Source organism: Myxocyprinus asiaticus, chromosome 28 (genome assembly GCF_019703515.2).
Source record: "Myxocyprinus asiaticus isolate MX2 ecotype Aquarium Trade chromosome 28, UBuf_Myxa_2, whole genome shotgun sequence".
Taxonomy (NCBI): domain Eukaryota; kingdom Metazoa; phylum Chordata; class Actinopteri; order Cypriniformes; family Catostomidae; genus Myxocyprinus; species Myxocyprinus asiaticus.
This window is the reverse complement of record NC_059371.1, coordinates 6,926,796-6,947,038: the sequence shown is the minus strand read 5'-3', so window position 1 is coordinate 6,947,038 and position 20,243 is coordinate 6,926,796. Positions and strand designations below refer to the sequence as shown.

At 38.5% G+C, this 20,243-nt stretch overlaps 1 protein-coding gene across 1 annotated transcript in view; it reads right to left on the bottom strand.

The window, feature by feature from the left end:
- cdh26.1 (cadherin 26, tandem duplicate 1) overlaps window positions 1–20,243 on the bottom strand; it is a 39,593-nt gene that overhangs the window by 14,724 nt on the left and 4,626 nt on the right. The window contains exons 4-14 of the mRNA XM_051659789.1: window positions 18,833–18,988; window positions 18,244–18,391; window positions 12,726–12,901; window positions 12,094–12,222; window positions 11,105–11,287; window positions 9,865–10,136; window positions 9,109–9,251; window positions 8,043–8,270; window positions 5,896–6,117; window positions 5,207–5,334; window positions 3,103–3,168 (exon numbers count right to left, since the gene is read on the bottom strand). Coding sequence (XP_051515749.1) covers window positions 3,103–3,168; window positions 5,207–5,334; window positions 5,896–6,117; window positions 8,043–8,270; window positions 9,109–9,251; window positions 9,865–10,136; window positions 11,105–11,287; window positions 12,094–12,222; window positions 12,726–12,901; window positions 18,244–18,391; window positions 18,833–18,988 — 1,851 coding nt within the window. The remainder of the gene's footprint in view (window positions 1–3,102; window positions 3,169–5,206; window positions 5,335–5,895; window positions 6,118–8,042; window positions 8,271–9,108; window positions 9,252–9,864; window positions 10,137–11,104; window positions 11,288–12,093; window positions 12,223–12,725; window positions 12,902–18,243; window positions 18,392–18,832; window positions 18,989–20,243) is intronic.

Below are 20,243 nucleotides of genomic sequence, written 5' to 3'. Positions count from 1 at the left end.
AGAAGACCACGTTGGGTTCCACTTCTGGATGTTTTTTGTTTTTCACACCATGTTTTACACTCTAGAGACTGTTGTGCATGAAAATCACAAGAGATCAGCAGTTACAGAAATACTCAAACCAGTCCGTCTGGCACCAACAATCATGCAACGGTCGAAATGTAATTTTTCCTCATTCTGACGGTTGATGTGAACATTAACTGAAGCTCCTGACCCGTATCTGCATGATTTTTTAATATTACACTGCTGCCACATGATTGGCTGATTAGATAATTGCAAGAAGAAATAGATGTACAGGTGTACCTAATAAAGTGGCCACTTGCAAGTTCCCAGACATTTCTGGGGGGAATGACCCTAGCCCTCACCCTCCGATCCAACAGGTCCCAGATGTGCTCAATGGGATTGAGATCCGGGCCATGGCAGAACACTGACATTCCTGTCTTGCAGGAAATCATGCACAGAACGAGCAGTATGGCTGGTGGCATTGTCATGCTGGAGGGTTATGTCAGGATGAGCCTGCAGGAAGGGTACCACATGAGGGAGGAGGATGTCTTCCCTGTAACGCACAGCGTTGAGATTGCCTGCAATGACAACAAGCTCAGTCCGATGATGCTGTGACACACCGCCCCAGACCATGACGGAACCTCCACCTCCAAATCGATCCCGCTCCAGAGTACAGGCCTTGGTGTAACGTTCATTCCTTCGATGATAAACGCGAGTCTGACCATCACCCCTAGTGAGACAAAACAGTGACTCGTCAGTGAAGAGCACTTTTTGCCAGTCCTGTCAGGTCCAGTGATGGTGGGTTTGTGCCCATAAGCAGTGTTGTTGCCGGTGATGTCTGGTAAGGACCTGCCTTACAACAGGCCTACAAGCCCTCAGTCCAGCCTCTCTCAGCCTATTGCAGACAGTCTGAGCACTGATGGAGGGATTGTGCATTCCTGGTGTAACTCGGGCAGTTGTTGTTGCCATCCTGTACCTGTCCCGTAGGTGTGATATGCGGATATACCGATCCTGTGCAGGTGTTGTTACACGTGGTCTGCCACTGCGAGGACGATCAGCTGTCCTTCCTGTCTCCCTGTAGCGCTGTCTTAGGTGTCTCACAGTATGGACATTGCAATTTATTGCCCTGGCCACATCTGCAGTCCTCATGCCTCCATGCAGCATGCCTAAGGCACGTTCACGCAGATGTGCAGGGACCCTGGGCATCTTTCTTTTGGTGTTTTTCAGAGTCAGTAGAAAGGTCTCTTTAGTGTCCTAAGTTTTCATAACTGTGACCTTAATTGCCTACCGTCTGTAAGCGGTTACAGGGCTCGACAATAAGGACTGCCCGATGGCCCGGGGCCAGTGAGAGAGAGATTCGGTCCAGTTGCTAGAACTGTCACTTGCCTGATGGGGCCAGTGCTGCATTTATAATATTAGTGTAAGAAAACAACAAGTGAGAGAGCACAAAAATTACGCTGAGCTAACGAAGTATTCTAACCGAGGAGCAAGCGCGATTCTATTTAGCTCGCAAAGATGCGCAAGCGCACAATATACTGGGCGCGCCAAGGCACAGTCATGTGCAGACACCGAGCGCACTCTCCTAGCACTGTCCTCGCTCTTTTCCAAGTGTCTTAGCAGCAGCTATTACCAATGTGTAGAAAATAGAAGGGAAAAAACCCCACTAAATGAATTTCGTAGCAGGATTGCACGTCTTGCACAACATTTTAAGTATCCCTGCACATTCCGTGTTCACAGTGCGTGAAATCCCCACATTTTTCGTTTTTACATGTTGGTGAAAAGCAGTAATCCACACATTGCAACACAAGATATCAACAGTTTCTTTCTATAGGATTGAAAATCCATGTCTCTCCGTGCATATTTCTCATCATCATCATATCTCTCTGTGCAGCGTAGACTGCTTAACATGCATGTGCTCTCGTAAAGGGACAGAGCGCTAGTTTTATTCCCACTGTAAAAAAACAAACACATTTTCTCTCATTAATTAGCCTTTAGAGATGAAGCGCCGAATGAGACGTAATAAACTTTGTTAAATCCCAGTTATATATGTGGCTGGAAATCACAAGCTGCTCAGTATCCAAAATGTAAGTATAGATTTAATTAAATGATGTTTCAAAACGTAAACATTAATTCAACATAATAATAGTGTTTGATATGAAAAGAAGCAAGATCACTATGGCTATTAGGCTATTATTATCAGAGCTGTTCAGCTGCAGGGTGAAGATGAATATTCAAAACAGTCTACTTCATATCATCCTCATGAAACACCAGTTACATTTCTCATTTCTGGACCGTACAGGTATTTTTGTTTTTGTGCTTTGTGCATCAGTCAGTGTTGGTCTTTAGGTTGTCTGATTTCATGTTATATACAGTACACATTGTTAATTCACAGATTAGCCCTAATATCTCCCTAATGAATATTACACGTCACAACCGATTTGGTAGCAAGTCTCTTCTCAGGGATTAATATGTTTATTACATTCAGACAATAAACACATCTTTAACTCAGTGACCGGGCCAGTAGAAAAATCCTTTTTAGCATTGAGCCCTGTGTTAGTGTCTTAACGACCGTTCTACAGGTGCGTGTTAATTAATTGTTTATGGTTCATTGAACAAGCATGGAAAACATTGTTTAAACCCCTTACAATAAAGATCTATAAAATTATTTGGATTTTTACAAAATTATTTTTAAAATACAGTGTCCTGAAAAAGAGACGTTTCTTTTTTTGATGAGTTTATTATTCATTAATTTGCAAGAAGACAATGAATACAACTAACAAAATAACTACATTTATTTAAAGAAGTTTTGGTTTTTGGTCCCCTATTATGATAAAACTATGATTAATCACTTCATATATCTTAACAAAATTAAAAATCCGTAATGAAATCCAGAATTCAGCTGCTCAGAAATTAAACATCATTTTTCCAACATACTGTATCCGTCTTCTTCAAAATTTTAAATGGACTACCATGTACCTCAGTATTAACATTTTCTGGACGATAAACCTTGACTTTTAGTACATTTTTCCATACATGAGAACAGTACGAGCTATGGTTATTTCTTGGCACTAAACACAAACATACAGTTAATTTAACACTCACCCCTTCAGGGCCTCTCAGAGTACCGTTTTCACCCTTCCTGTATCCATTGGTAAAGAAGTATTCAGGCTGGCAAAACAGCAATATACAGGTTGTTAGTAGCGTATTATTATAACCTATAATTTTTTATAGATAAGGTGTGTGTCAAACCACTTCATTTTAGTTTTCTAATCTTCTTTGACAGCCAAAATTTGCACAGACTATTTTCTCACTGTCATGTCATTCCAAACCTGTATGATTGTAGTGATGTTTTGAAGAATATTCACACTGCTCTATTCCATACAATGAAAGTATACAGTGACCTGGGACTACTAAACTCCAGAAAATAGGGGGGGACAAATGTTTGTTACATTAAATCGATCTATGCTTTCTGAAATTTGAAAGGTGGAAGTGTTTCTAAGGTGAGATGTCCACAGAGTGGCGCCAAAAGCAATTTCTTTTTACAGTTAACAGGAATGCATATATTGACTCTACCCCCTAACTCAAACCCCAACCCTAAACCTAACCGTTAGTAGAGTAAAAAGTAATTTTATAGTAAAAATACAGCCTCCGAATCACGCTCACCATTGTTTATGTGAACCACAGAAGAAAAGAAAGTCATATGGGTTTGGAACAACATTAGGGTGAGTAAATTATGATTTTCATTTTGGCTAAACTATTCCTTTAAAGACAATAAAACAGAAAACTATAAAACAGAAAACTATAAAACAATAGTCATTTTATGTCTTCATTCCCTCAATGGCAAGACATGGCAATGTTGATCTACTGTATTAGACTGAAATTTATCACCATTTGAGTAACACTAAAACTGGAAACACATATAAAGTCATTAGATTTTTCATGGGAATTTGTCAGGCTGAAATCGCAAATACAGGTTGATAACCCAAATGTAAGTAAATATTACCTTTGAGCATTTGGGCCAACAACCTGTTTTCATGTCTCTGAATTGCATGCAAGATGTAGGGACTTGTTCCTTCTTATTTGAATATAACTTTTCTTGGGATTTTGCATACTGTATGAAACCGAAGAACAGGAGATAACTCTAAAACACTGGCTTTGTGCCATATAGGCATTAAGCCAATGAGAAAAGCAATGGGGGAAATAAATCTATGTACTGGTGCAGATGTTATTGCTTTTGAACTTTCCTTCAAACCAACAGAGCTTGAAGTGGGCATTGGCTCAGGCTGAGGAGAAGAGTGGTAGAGACATAGAGAGGTAAAAAGAAAAAAATAATGAGCAATGAAAAATTATGCATCACATGCTCTGCTTTTAAATTCTAAGTGTTTCCCTAGTGTTGAGATATTTGTTGTTGCACAACAAAAAAATGCAGAGAATTTTAGGTGAACAAGTTCCCACCACTGTATGCAAATTCCCTGCCGACACTTTGGAAAGTCCTGATTCCTGACACTAGCTATGTTTACATGAAGCCTAAGTAATCCATTACATAGTGTTCAAACAATATGGATTTTTCAATGGCAAATGAAGCTAATATGTTAATATGCAATAGACAGCATCTGAAGGCTTTTTCTCTGTATGTTTACAGGCATAAATGCCAATTATCTTCACTTGGCAGAAATTTGGTGATGAAAACTGACATGTTCAGATTTATGAAAAACTGTGTATGTAAACAGTGAAAAATTGTGTCACGTATACTAATTAACAGACTAATTAAAAAATGTTAATTAGGGTTGCAGAACACAAGACACTTGAACATTTTGAGTGCTTCAATACAGGACGTGGGGTTTGAGTTTGGGGTGAGTCCCCCACAAGCGTTTCGCCTTCTGACCGGGGTGGGTCCCCCTTGAACATTTTGTGCCTTCAATACGGGATGTTTTACCATTTGACTGGGAGGACCCAGCTAATAAGATACGGTTGGCAACCCGAACATTTATGTACATACATAACACATATCCCACATGAAGAAGGGACATCAAATGGGAAAATATACTTCTGATGAAGCAATAAAGCTTAGTTGAACATACTCACTCCTTTTTTCCATTTTCTACTGAAGACTTTCCAAAAGGTGACTCATTTCATAACTTTTCTACTTTCAACAAGACTGAGAGTTTCAAACATGTATTCACAGGTTGTCAAGTTAGGCACATACCTTATAGATTGAGCCTCCTCCCTCTTCATTGTATATGATGAGGGTTTGGTTACCCTTGTCCTGCAAGTCTAATGGGATGTGTAAGGTCTCGCCTCCGCATTCACACAGGAAACAAAAGAGGAGTAGAACTGCAAAACAACATACAGTATTATGAAGGGCTTGAGCGCACATTGCAGTTTTTGTCCAAGTAAAGTGCATGGTGAATCAGTGCAAAACACTGCCCTACTGTTACAGTCACTGTATTATAACTCACTTATGCTATTAAATACAATTTTGGTTTGTGTCAGAAAGAAAATAGAAGAATATAATTTTCAGAAATTCAAACTTTTAAATTTTTGCTTGAAGGACAACTGGAGGATCTGAAATTGCTTTAGGATTTGGTGTTGCTTAAGGATACACTTTACAAGTAATTGGATGACTCAAGGCTCAGACACATTCACACTTGCATGGAGAAAACTTCTATTAGTCAGTGAATAATCCAATGATTTCAAGTCTCATGTAAACATTTTTTTTTCTTTTCTTTTTTTTTGCATTGTCTGATTTCTTTTTGCCCTAAAACTAAAAATCAGCACTCTTGAAACACAGCTTGTCCTGTCAGATTAGTTGACCCGAACTGTGAGTACACTATATTTGATTTGTTTGTCTAGAGACGATTCATTGTGAATTTTGTGATTCAGATTGAAACTCACGGGCCAGCAGCAGAAGTCCAGCTAACAGGAGACCGATGCCTGCAGGACCCAGTCTGGAGAAGTAAGGGAGGCGTCCACGACACACATTTCCTCCTGCACAGTCGCATACAACCACCTGAAGAACTGTTTCTGCACCCAACCCCTGTTGATCCTGTATCTTCAAGGGAACTGAGTAGTTTCCATATGGCAGACTCTTCAAACTTATCAGAGAGGTGTTGTCTCCTATGGTGTAAACCAAACAAAGCTTTAATGATAGTGTGCAAATTTGTCAGATGCAATAGAATAAGGTTACAGCTTCTCAAACAGTGAGCATAGTTTGGTCTGGTGCATGGTTATTAGTTTAACAAGTTAGTTGTTGAATACTAACTAGACTAATATACAGTGTTTACACAGTTTGCAAAGGTCAATAGGCTGGAGAACAGCAAGTAGAAAGGCATTTTCCTGGGAAGCATATATAATTACAATTTACAACTAGAAAAGAAGAGTTTGTCAAGACAAACACTGAATGTTGGTTTAATGAAGCTTTGTCAGGAACAGTTTGAAGGTTAGTTTGAATTCTAAAGATTAAAAAAGTTGTATGTAGTTTGAATACTTGGGCAGTTTGAAGAGATACTGTATGTGAAGTTTGGTTATATAAGCCAATATTGTGTAGTTTGAGAACAGTTGCATATGCCTTGCAATGGTGTTCTGAGTGGTTGCTAGGTTGTTGCTAGGCAGCTGAAAAGGTGTTCTGAATGGTTGCTAGCAGTGACGGCCCGTGCATTTTAAGTCTTGGCCTTCAGTGCGATTCATGCCATTAAGAAAACGCTGTTTTGCAATTAATAAGACACCCTATGCCTATGGACATCATACATTTTATTGCAGCCAAATAATAATACCAATTTACATTTTTAAAACACGTCCACACACAAAAGCAAAAACCAACAAGGTCTAATACCAGGAAGAAGCTATCTAATAATATTTGCAATCTAAATGTTGCTTGCAATATTTTTTTATTTCTAAGGGTACACGGTTACTTTTCAAAACTTGATCCGACACTGAATGCTCCAGCAGCCTAATTTACACTTAGAAAACTCCTGATGTTGCTATAACAATGCAAAAAGCACTTACCAATTTACTTGAAGTGAAAATCAGCCCTCCTTTCCTGTTTACATCTCAGGTTTTTAAATCCATATGGATCTCTTTCTCAAATGCAATAACAGCAGTAACAGCCGACTCGTCAGCTAGATCTCGCGCTCTTCGATTTTCAAATTACTTACATCACTTAAAGCGTAATTGCGTCACTCAAGGCCAGCTAGAAGGCTTGGACTGGGACATATCCTAAAGACCACACCCACCAAGAACAAATAAATAAATCTGATTGGCTGATAACTTTAGATGCCTTTTCACTTGCACTGTTGGGGGATTCTGAAATTCTGAATGCTTAAAGCGGTGGAGCTCAGACTCGCGCTGCTTCGGAAGCGCTCGGCTAAAGGCATGCGATTTGTGAAACAGTTGTCGCTTCACTTGTAAACATCAAGAAATAAATTCTGATTGGATAAACTATTCGTTGTTTGCTATTCGTTTATAGATTAATTAGGAGTGGAAAGCGATTGAAAATAAATAGGCAAAAAGGTGAATGAAAATGAAAGGATGAAAAAATATTTATTTATTAGACATGTTAGGCCAGCATAGAAGGCTTTGCTGTCCCTGAGAATTCACCACTGGTTGCTAGGCAGTTGACAAGGTGTTCTGAATGGTTGCTAGGTAGTTGAAAAGGTGTTGCCAAGTGGTTTCTGAGGGGTGCTGATTGCTAGGCAGCTGCTAGGCAGTTAAAAGATGGATGGAAGCTTGGATGGATGGATGGATGGATGGATGGATGGATATTGGATGGATGGAAGCTTGGATGGATGGATGGATGGATGGATGGCTGGATGGAAGCTTGGAAGGATGGATGGATATTGGATGGATGGAAGCTTGGATGGATGGATGATGGATGGATGGATGGATGGGTGGATGGTTGGATGAATGAATGTTGGTAAAGTGGTCCATGAAGGAGAAAAGTCATTTTTGTGTTTGGTAGAATTCTCTGTATTGCATGTAACTACTATGTGGGTATAAACTGTCAGCTAACTAAATGAAATGCATGGGAACTCCACCTCACTAACCTGTGGTGGGTTCCAGTTTCCAGATGTTCTTCAGATCCTCCTCCTCTCCCAGATAGAAGGAGAACGGACTCCCAAATGGAGGCGCATCACGGTCTGATGCCATTACATTGACACGGTCCACCTTGTTCCCACACATGACCGTTTGATTGGAGATGAGAGAGGGAGCATTATCATTTGCATCACCCAGATATATCACTACGGTGCATGTCCCTGTAGCTGGGGGGTGTCCTGTAAACAGCATGTAGAATAAGGTCAGTGATGCTTAAGTTCTGAGAGTTTTATTGTTAAAGGTGATATGTGTAATTTTTGTAATATTTTCTCCTATCCCAACCTGTTATGCAGAATAAACTATAAGTAAGCCATTGGTAAGTTGATCTCACCAAAAAGTGTAAACATTGTGACTCTGTCGCACTATCAAAAGTTTGTTTGTTTGAGAATCCTGACTAACCCGACAGCAACACTGGCTAAAGCAATGGCATACGTTTGAGGCAGGACAAACTGTTTTTGTCCAACCAATGAGAAACGGGAAATTCTGTTTAAAAATGTTGACTGTGATGCAAGTGGCACAGATATTATACATTTTATTTAAGATAGTATAGTTAAATAGTAAGATAAATAGTAATTACTGCTTTTGCCTTTTTTGGGGTGAACTAGTTTTTTAATCTGCCAGATCACATGCAGCAAAATCTCTGGCCATTATTATCATGGTCACGGAAGTCAACTTCATTAAATTTGCATACACAGCAGATTTATATTCATTTTGCAGTACATACCCAATCAGATAGAAATCCCATCATTAATGTAAAGTCAGTTAAAGTGATTAAGTGTAAATAGGCCCGTTGAGAGTTGATTTTGGGCTCTTTTGACTTGGTCAATAAGAATACCAAATTATAGCCTACTTTTTCATTGAATGTACATTGGGTTGTCTTTGATATATTCCTTGTAATACATGTTCCTTGATTTTAGGTTTCATAATCTGAATCTTGTTCTCGTTAGTTCCCTGTTGGAATAGTGTTAAGGTTTTGAGTTGAAATGTAGTGCTGAGAACTCATAGTTTGTTGCTTACCATCATCTATTGCATGGATCTCAAGATGGTAGGAGCCATTTATGAGATATGGAGACTCCCGATCCATTTTCACAACTGTGGTGATCTTTCCTGTGTGTGGGTCAATGGTGACCCATTTGCCTGGGTCTTTTACTAACTCATACCTTTATGCAGCACACAAATAAAAAAAAATAATTTGTTTTTGATTGTTTGTCACCTGGAATGTTGTCCAACAATCTAATCTATTTCTCTACACCTCTGAAATAAGCTTGTATAAGTTAAGTTGAGTGTAACTAATAACAAGGATATTGTACAAAGGAATTTTATGGTTTCAAATTATATGCTGCATATACAGGTCCAAAAAGTTTTTTTTCACCCCTCATTTAAACATGGAAATGTGCAGAATGTATTAGGATTTTGAATTGTAAGCAAAGAAAGGTTATGACATGAAATAAAATGAAATTTTCTGCAATACTTCTAGGAAATCTGTGACACTGAACATGTTACCTCTTGTAAATTGAATTAGAAAGCACTGCAAACAAGAAGCATTTTCACTTGTTATTTCAGACTTTTGCAGCCCACACAATCACAAATTGGTTTACATGCACAGATTTTAACTGATGTACAAATAGATTCTGTCGCATAAAGCATACAGCAACTTCAAAGCAGTTTGTGCATCCTTCAGTGATTATACATTGAAATTGGCAAAAAAATTCCACAAACATTTAAAGAAAAATTAAATAATGAGGAATGTTATTTGTTGCAGTTCAAATATACCTGATTTTGTTTACATCTGAGTCCTCATCTTTGACCTCAGGTATGAACAGCACATCTCCTGCATCCGTGTTTTCATTTCGGTAAACTATTTCAATACTCTTCTTAAATACAGGGGCATCATTCAAATCAAGGACTTTCACATCCACTATGACAGTATTTGGTTTTGGGTTTGGGCCTGTTACTGGTTTTCCATCAACACACTGAAACAATTTCTCCTCGTTTTCAACGGCTATCTCCAGTTTAATGATCTCAGTCTTCACATAGTTCTTCCCCTGTGAAAATAAAATAATATTTGGAGCCAATTTTATGAACCACAGGCTGCCATAAACACAATTAATAGATTTTCCAGGGCTCACAATACATAGCGTCGCTCTAACTAACATAAATGTTGATAGCAGCAATGATGGAGACACACATGCAAAAAAAAACTTTACAGTATAAACTAGACTTCTGCTGCTGAAGTGTTTACCAAAATTCAAATCACTGCCCCCAGTGGCCGAAGCTTGAACGTATGGGCACATGTCCAGTGGAGCCAAAAGCGAGTTGTATTTTTAGTTGTGAATGATGTTATACAGTTAACAGGAATGCATATGTTATTAACCCTACTCCCTTACCCAAACCCCAACCCTAAACCTAACCATTAGTGGAGAAAACAGGAGTAATTATAAAGCAAAAATGTAACCTCTAAATCATACTCACCATTGTTTATATGAACGCAATTACTTCCTTGTTTCCATGGGATCAGAACCTATGTCTCGGAGGTTGCTCGCGCAACACGCTATCATATGTGACTATGTGTAGGGTCATATGTGACTTGATGTAAAAATGGCTGTATAGGCCTATTGGGGATGGCACATGAGTAATTTGGCAACATTGGGTTGAACCAACATGTTGATTTTGTATTTGATCATTTTGGGGTGGTTGCCAGGGAAATTGCTATGATGTTGCAAAAGTCTTCTATTGTTAGACGTTATTATTCATTTGCTAGGGTATTCTTGGTTGCTAGGGCATTTGCTAGCTTGTTCTGGGTGGTTGCTTAGGGAGTCCACCCTCAAGTCTCTATGATATCCTGGTCTCTAGATATGGCTCCGGTGCCTCCTTCTATGTTAGTCTATGGGATTATTTTTTCCTTCACATTTGTATCGTCCGTCAGGCAAGAATCACATATCCACAAGATTTGAGGTATCATTTGATGTATTTAGCTAAATATTGTGATATGAAAGGCAATAGTTTAGTTTACCTTGATAACAGAAAGCACACCCTCATTGGTTTTGGGGTCTGTCTCAATCTTGTAATTCTCCTCTTCATTGCCCTTCACGATTGTGAACTTTGCTTTTGAAGCAGGCGTGTTTGGTGTGTCCTTGTCTATCACGCCAATCCTTAAGATCTCCTTTAATACCATTTCCATCACCTCAGCACTGTACTGTTCCACACATAAATCAATGAACATATATGAAAGTATTGTAGCACACCATTAAAATCTTTGAGACCAAATTACTCAATAAGGCTCTGTATTTATTAGAGGTGAAGTGTGTAATTGATGTGCCTTTAGTGGCAATGGAAAAATGTATAGATTATTTGCATTTTCTGAAGAAAATGTGTGGTGCTTGTCTGTTAAAACTCCTTGCCATGTTGCAAGTGTGTTAAGGGTGGTTGCCAAAGCACTGCTCTGATGTTGCATAGGTCATCTTACTGTTTTAGGGAGTTGCTTTGCAGTTGTTCAAGGTGATCGCTTACTGGCCCAAGTCAAAAGAGCTCATGCTAAAATCTCAATAGGAGTATTTACACATTTACAGTCACACACTGCATATACACTTTTTATGCTGTCTGATCAGTGTAAACACATATGACCAAATGTAAATAGCCTATGTGCTATTCTGATCTCTAGTAATGGCTCAGGTCTCTCCTTCAATGTACTGTAAATCTATGAGATTTTCTCAGCAGTTTTATCATCTGCCTTGCAGAAATTCTGAAAGTCTGATAACTTAAAGTAACAGCAAACCTCTCCCCAACAGTGCACATGATTCAAGGTATCATTCATGTCTATAGCACAAATCGTGTGGAACAATTTATGCACCGAAGTTGAAGAAGTAATTAAACTTGGACAAATTGGACATTTGTCTCAGCACATTACACTGGGATAAGAGAAAGTATTTTAACATCGAAAGAATTACTCACTTCCCCTTTAATGTTTCCAACTCAAAGCCTGACTACCCTGTAAAGACTTACCCTGGAAGCATTGAATTGTGGCGCATGGGTGTTGGAGTCTGTGATATCAAGAAAAACAGTTGCAGTTGAAGACATTACAGGTGTTCCTTGATCCCTCGCTTCAACTAGTACTTTATATCGTTTTTCTTTCTATAATAAGATAGAAATGAACAATGAACAAATTTGTGGATATGTGTTCTGAAAATAAATAAATAAATAAATAAATAAATAATAATAATAATCAGTCTACCCTGCTGAAAAGAATAAAAAATAAAAACAAAATTTTAAACCAGCCTAAGCTGATTGGTTGGTCTTAGCTGGTTTAAGATTGGCCAGTCTGGTGCTAAGCTGGTTTAGCTGGGAAGTCAGATGCTCTCCCTGTCTGTCTAGCTAAAAAGTGCCCAAAACCTCTATAAAATTAGCAAACAGACTAGCCTAACCAGGCTGGGAGACCAACTAAGACCAGCCAACCAGCTGGTTTTAGTTGGTTATTGCAGTTTTTTCAGCAGGGTAAGCTGATTTGCTTATCTTAGCTGGTCTACCTGCCTGATTATGTCTGTTGACTGGTTTTAGAGGGGTTTTGGGCACTTTTAAGCTGTTTAGTTTGGGAGACTGAGCAAGGCTAATAATTTGAATAGGCAGAAGTTACTTACGTCATAATCGAAGCATCCTGTAAAATTAAGCTGTTGGATTTTATGGTTCCCAGCCATTAGCTTCAGGGATAATTTTGGTAAGGCAGGTTCTTGTGACACCACACTCATGGTGAACTGAGAGTTAGGATTATCCTTCTGATCGTTGTCATGAGCCTGTAATGTTGCCGGGAGTGTTCCTAATAAAACAAGGAAGCTTGTTAAAAGAAGAAAGAAAGGGGCATGAAGACAAATATAGCATTCTCCCAGTCTTCTTTATAATAGTGATAGAGGTAATAAATCAGAAGATCTCAACTGGCTTTGCTTTAGGTTCCAGAAATTACATTGGACATCAAGTGATGACCCAACACAGTACAGAAATTGTTGATCATAAAATAAAAATAAAAAAAAAGGTAAACAAAAAACATTCTTAAAATGTAAACAATGAAATGTATTATTATTATTATTATTATTATGTAAATTATTTTGAATTATCATTGTGTAGGAAATGTACTACATACGTAAATAAGCTGAATAAGGTTGTAGTCATTAAAATTAGTTAACTTCATTAGTTAACCTGTTGAGGCTAACCTGTGAACAGTTCATGTTCATGTTCATATTCTGTGACTTAGCTAGTTAATGTTGATTTCAGCATAAACATTTGGCAACACTTTATTTTAGGGATCAGAAATTAGACAGTAATTCATGACTAATAATACAACTTGTAAGTGACTAGTTATGACTTGTTTGGCATTATAAAGTAGTTATTAAGCCTTTATTGGCTGATTTCTTTGCTTTATAGCCCTTTTACATTTGCTTTTGTCATAATGAATTTATTAGATAAAAACAAAACATATCAATAGCTAGTATGATGCAAAACACATCCTTTAGGTTTTTATTACTCTGTGTGAATGTGCGGCTTATAAGTATGAAATACGTGTAGAATGCATATAGTATTTCAAAAAAGCAAACCTGTTTTTTTTTTATAGATAGATAGTATGACTTTTATAAAACTATATAATGGACAGATTTTAGGTCCTTATGGTAAAAGCAAATTATCAAAAATGTTTCTGAACAATATAGCCTACTTTGAACAGGAGAACTTAAAGTAGGTTGTAATAATGTGTACTATGCTATTTTACGTCGATTGAAAGAGGAAAAGGAAGAGAAGAGTTGCTTTAAGAACCTGGTCTCACTAGCCATGACATTGTGAAATTAATCAGTAGGACATCTGTGCTTGCTTCTTTTTACAAATAAGGGCAATACGCGGTTCAATGTTCGATAGCGCAAACCTGATATCATCCTCCACCTGGAGGCGATTTCGGCACTTTGTTTTCAAGGCTGTCAATTTTGAAAACCCGGCCTCGCACATAAGGCGAATGAAAGGAGTAATTTTACAGCAGCATTAGACAACTGAGGATGTTATATTGTAGAGCCGAGGAGGGCGGGGCCGGGCTGGAATGACGCATGCCCGGTCCCCAATCAGCCTGTTGGGGCGCGCAAGGGATAAAGGCGGCCGGGGACGACAGTTCGAGAGAGAGAGAATGACAGGCAGCTGTACTGTGTGTTTATAGTTGTGTGTTTTTGTTTAAGTTGTTTATTAAATTATGATTTAAGTTGTCAAGCCGGTTCTCGCCTCCTCCTTTCCACTGAACCCCCTTACATATATATATGGAAATGACCCCAGGGGTAGTGGTACGCAGCCATCCCTACCATTCACCCGAGCACAAAAAAAAGGTAGTGCAGGAAGAGTTGAGGGCTATGCTCGTTATGGGGATAATAGAAGAATCCCACAGTGACTGGGCCAACCCAGTAGTCTTAGTCCCTAAGAGTGACGGGTCGGTCCGGTTCTGTGTGGATTATAGAAAAGTAAACGCGGTGTCTAAATTTGATGCGTACCCAATACCTCGCACTGACGAACTGCTCGATCAGTTGGGTACGCCTCATTTTTATTGGACACTGGATTTAACAAAGGGATACTGGCAGATTCCCTTGACTTCCATGTCCCGAGAAAAAACAGCCTTTTCCACTCCATTCAGCTCACACCAATTTGTTACTCTTCCGTTTGGTTTGTTTGGGGCCCCGGTGACATTTCAGCGACTCATAGACAAAGTTCTCCGCCCACACGCTGCGTATGCCACTGTCTATCTGTATGATATCATCATCTATAGCAACGATTGGCAGAGGCACGTCCAGCATCTGAGGGCTGTCCTGAGGACGCTGAGGCGAGCGGGACTAACGACAAATCCAAGGAAGCGTGCAGTTGAATCAGAATCAACTTTATTGCCAACTATGCTTTCACGTCGAGGAATTTGTCTTGGTGACAGGAGCTTCCAGTGCACAAACAACACAGCAACAAGACAGAGATAATAATAAATGTAAAAAAAATTTAAATAAACATTTGAATAAAAATAAAAAGTGAATAGAAAATAAAGTATATACAGAAATACACAATAGGACAATATATATATATATACAGGTGCATCTCAATAAATTAGAATGTCGTGGAAAAGTTCATTTATTTCAGTAATTCAACTCAAATTGTGAAACTCGTGTATTAAATAAATTCAATGCACACAGACTGAAGTAGTTTAAGTCTTTGGTACTTTTAATTGTGATGATTTTGGCTCACATTTAACAAAAACCCACCAATTCACTATCTCAAAAAATTAGAATACATCATAAGACCAATAAAAAAAACATTTTTAGTGAATTGTTGGCCTTCTGGAAAGTATATTCATTTACTGTATATGTACTCAATACTTGGTAGGGGCTCCTTTTGCTTTAATTACTGCCTCAATTCGGCGTGGCATGGAGGTGATCAGTTTGTGGCACTGCTGTGGTGGTATGGAAGCCCAGGTTTCTTTGACAGTGGCCTTCAGCTCATCTGCATTTTTTGGTCTCTTGTTTCTCATTTTCCTCTTGACAATACCCCATAGATTCTCTATGGGGTTCAGGTCTGGTGAGTTTGCTGGCCAGTCAAGCACACCAACACCATGGTCATTTAACCAACTTTTGGTGCTTTTGGCAGTGTGGGCAGGTGCCAAATCCTGCTGGAAAATGAAAGCAGCATCTTTAAAAAGCTGGTCAGCAGAAGGAAGCATGAAGTGCTCCAAAATTTCTTGGTAAACGGGTGCAGTGACTTTGGTTTTCAAAAAACACAATGGACCAACACCAGCAGATGACATTGCACCCCAAATCATCACAGACTGTGGAAACTTAACACTGGACTTCAAGCAACTTGGGCTATGAGCTTCTCCACCCTTCCTCCAGACTCTAGGACCTTGGTTTCCAAATGAAATACAAAACTTGCTCTGATCTGAAAAGAGGACTTTGGACCACTGGGCAACAGTCCAGTTCTTCTTCTCCTTAGCCCAGGTAAGACGCCTCTGACGTTGTCTGTGGTTCAGGAGTGGCTTAACAAGAGGAATACGACAACTGTAGCCAAATTCCTTGACATGTCTGTGTGTGGTGGCTCTTGATGCCTTGACCCCAGCCTCAGTCCATTCCTTGTGAAGTTTACCCAAATTCTTGAATCGATTTTGCTTGACAATCATAAGGCTGCGGTTCTCTCGGTTGGTTGTGCATCTTTTTCTTCCACACTTTTTCCTTCCACTCAACTTTCTGTTAACATGCTTGGATACAGCACTCTGTGAACAGCCAGCTTCTTTGGCAATGAATGTTTGTGGCTTACCCTCCTTGTGAAGGGTGTCAATGATTGTCTTCTGGACAACTGTCAGATCAGCAGTCTTCCCCATGATTGTGTAGCCTAGTGAACCAAACTGAGAGACCATTTTGAAGGCTCAGGAAACCTTTGCAGGTGTTTTGAGTTGATTAGCTGATTGGCATGTCAAAATATTCTAATTTTTTGAGATAGTGAATTGGTGGGTTTTTGTTAAATGTGAGCCAAAATCATCACAATTAAAAGAACCAAAGACTTAAACTACTTCAGTCTGTGTGCATTGAATTTATTTAATACACGAGTTTCACAATTTGAGTTGAATTACTGAAATAAATGAACTTTTCCACGACATTCTAATTTATTGAGATGCACCTGTATATGTACAATATACAAATACAAATCTGTTATATACAGAAGCAAGAGAATGCAATGGCAGAAGAGCTATGGTATGTTGGATAAATGTAAATAGACTAAGCTGTGTATTGCACATTAATTATTGCTCAATGGGGCAGTTTTAACTGTTCATGAAATGGATAGCCTGAGGGAAAAAACTTTTCCTGTGCCTGACAGTTCTGGTGCTCAGTGCTCCGTGCTGTGGAGAGCGAAGCAGGGGGAGCGAGAGCCCAGCTGTCAAGCTTTGCGTGTGTTGGCCGCTGCCGCTATTGTTATTTATACTAAAAAGACCTTGTTATTTTGAGTGTGAGCTGTACTGTTGCACACTGAAGCGAATATGTGTGCACTGAATAAAAGAGATTTTCCTGTGTTGGAATCGCCGTCTCCCGCTTCCTCATTCCCTGGAACTCAGGATATTACTACAACCTTATATTTCCAAACAAGTCTGTAACTATTCCTTTACAAGTCCAACAATGTACGCAATTATTATTATTACCATTAGCAAAAATCCTGGTTACAAATCACCCAATGTTTAATGAAGTCTTATCTTGCATAGCATTTTTTTTTTTTTAGTGGTTTTGGAGAATAAGGGAAAGTCACGCAATCTGTCTATGTTTGCTTTCACCTTATTTGATTCGCTTCTGCCAAGTGACAGATGAATTTGCACCAAAACACTGCTGAGTTGGATGGCCAATCTTGAAGGTCAACAACAACAAATATGGAAAACATTTGCTCCTCCCTTTTAAAAGTTTATAAGCCTATTTATTTTGCTACTAACTCAATAGCTTAAAAACACTCAGAGGCGTTCTTGGTTCATAACTTGAATGGATGATACACCTACACAGTCCAGTTGATGTCCTTGCTGAAAAAATATGCCTATACCAACTTAAGCTGGTTTGCTGTAGCTGGTCTTTAAGCTGGTTTTCAAGCCTGGCCAAACAGAGCTGATCTCAATAGACCGGCCTGACCAGGCTATAAGTCCAGCCAAGGCTAAGACCTCTTCTTCAGAAGAGAGAGAAAAAAAATAAAAAATGTGAGCAGTGCTTGCCTGAGCAAACTCACCACCACAAAGCTAGAGTGTTGTGGTTAGTTATCAGGGCATTCCTATATGATTGCTAAAGTCTTCTGGTTCTTTTTTGCATGTTGCTAGGGACTTGTGTGTGGTTGCTACGTGGTTGCTACTGCTTACTGACCCAAGTAATAAAAAAAAAAACACCCTCATGATAGTCCCACGATAGTCCCATGATATGCCTCGGTCCCTCGTTCACAGTAAAACACTGCCAACATTATGAGTCTGATTGCTTAGAAAAGTAATAGTGCACCTCTCATCAACAGGCTGCATGATTTGAGGTATCATTCATGTCCATTACACGCCAAAGCTTAAGGTTAGAGGTTTGTTCAAATTGCTGTGACAGCATTAGTGACAGTGTTCAAGATTTTAAGCATGCAGTGATGTGTGCTCTGAACCTTGAGGTGTGTTCTCGGGAATGGATGCACGGATAGTTACTGGACTGAACTCAGGTCTATTGTCATTCTTGTCCTTTATTTCCACATTAAATGACAGCGTTTTGTCTACCTCTGCATTAGTCTTCCTGTCCAGAACGTCAAAGTCCACCTACAAATGAATCAAAATGAAGTCTACTGAATAGCAGAATAATTCACCCAAAAATAAAAATTATGTCATCATTTACTGTACTCACTCTCATGTCATTTCAAACCCATATGATGTATTTTTTATGCGGAACACAAAATTAGATATTTTGAAATATCTATAGGCAGCTTTTGCCATACAACATTCATTCAACATTCTCCTTTGGGTTCCATGGAAAAATAATGTTGGAACGACGTAAGTAAATTATGACAGAATTTTAATTTTTGGGTGAACTATTCCTTTAATGTAAACTTTACTGGAATAAATGGCACTATGAATTGCAGAAACATACACTAAATCTGTTTATGAATATTCTATGAATTTCTGTGCAATATGTAGCATTAGTGTCATTACAAATCACGCCATGTAATCTTGTTTTGCCACTGGTGAAGAATGCATGCTTACATGGAACATGGGGTTCACTTCTCTGTCGATGGGCCGATGTACGAATACATCTCCAGTGTTTTCATCAATACTAAACAAACCCAAAGGTGCTGTTGTCACTCCTTGTCCTTTGATTCGAAACTTGATGGTAAAATCTTCCTCTTTGTCATTGAACAGCTGGTGTCAATAGAAAAAAACAACAGCAAAATAAATAAATAATAATAAAAAAAATTTAAATAATGCATTTGTTTGATTATTCACTTTCAGGGATGAAAATTCATAAAAGGAATATTCCGGGTTCAATACAAGTTAAGTTCAGTCGACAGCATTTGTGACATAATGTTGATTACCACAAAAATTAATTTCGATTCGTCCCTCGTTTACTTAAAAAAAATAAAAAAAAATAAATAAAAAGAATTGAGGTTACAGTGAGGTACTTACAATTAAAGTGAATAGGGCCAATTTTTGGAGGGTATAAAGGCATTTATTCGAAGCTGATAATTTTATAAAAGCACTTACATTAATTATTATGTTAAAACTTGTGTATTATTTAAGCTGTAAAGTTGTTTAAATTGTCGTTTTTTGTCATTTTAGGGTTTGTTGACATTACATCGTCATGGCAATGGAGTTGTAAAATTGGCTATACCTTTACACAGAAAAGGTTAGCAAGTGATTTTATCACAGCACAATCATATTTACACACATTTTGTTTGTCTTGTGGCTGTACTTTTGAAAAAGTGAGTATTTTTACATTAAAAAATTGGCCCCCATTCACTTCCATTGAAAGTGCCTCACTGTAACCTAGATTTTTCCTTTTTTTAAAGAAAAGGAAGGGCAAGTCAATTGTTTTTTGTTTTTTGTTTTTTTTGGTAATCAACATTTTGCCACAGATGCTATCGATTGAGCTTAAATTGTATTGAACCAGCTTGTTTAATTAAAATAGGGGCTAAAATTACGACAACGTTGCATTTTCTTGGTTCGGTTTGCTTAAACAAGGCAAAATTTCAAAATGGACCAAAAGTATGCAAATAAAAGTCACATGATGTGAGCAAACTGTCCCCTCATTGGTCAGAATGTTTGTGTGCTGTTGCGGTATTTAGCTCATACATCGAAAGACTGTTTAAAGTGATTATACTGGTAAAAATATGTCAACCAGTACTAATTTTCGAGTATTGTTTATGTAATGGTTAGGCAAAACACCACTGCATGGTACAGAATACATGTTCCAATCAGAGGTTGTGCAACATTTTCAGTCACTTAGATGGATATTAATTGTAAAAATGTCCAACATAGTTATATTTATCTTTTTTGTGTTAGTTCTAAATAGAAAAGTGCCTGTTCTCATGGTCACCAAGCGCTCTCTCTCTCTCTCTCTCTCTCTCTCTCTCTCACACACACACACACACACACACACACGTAGATACAGCAGAGA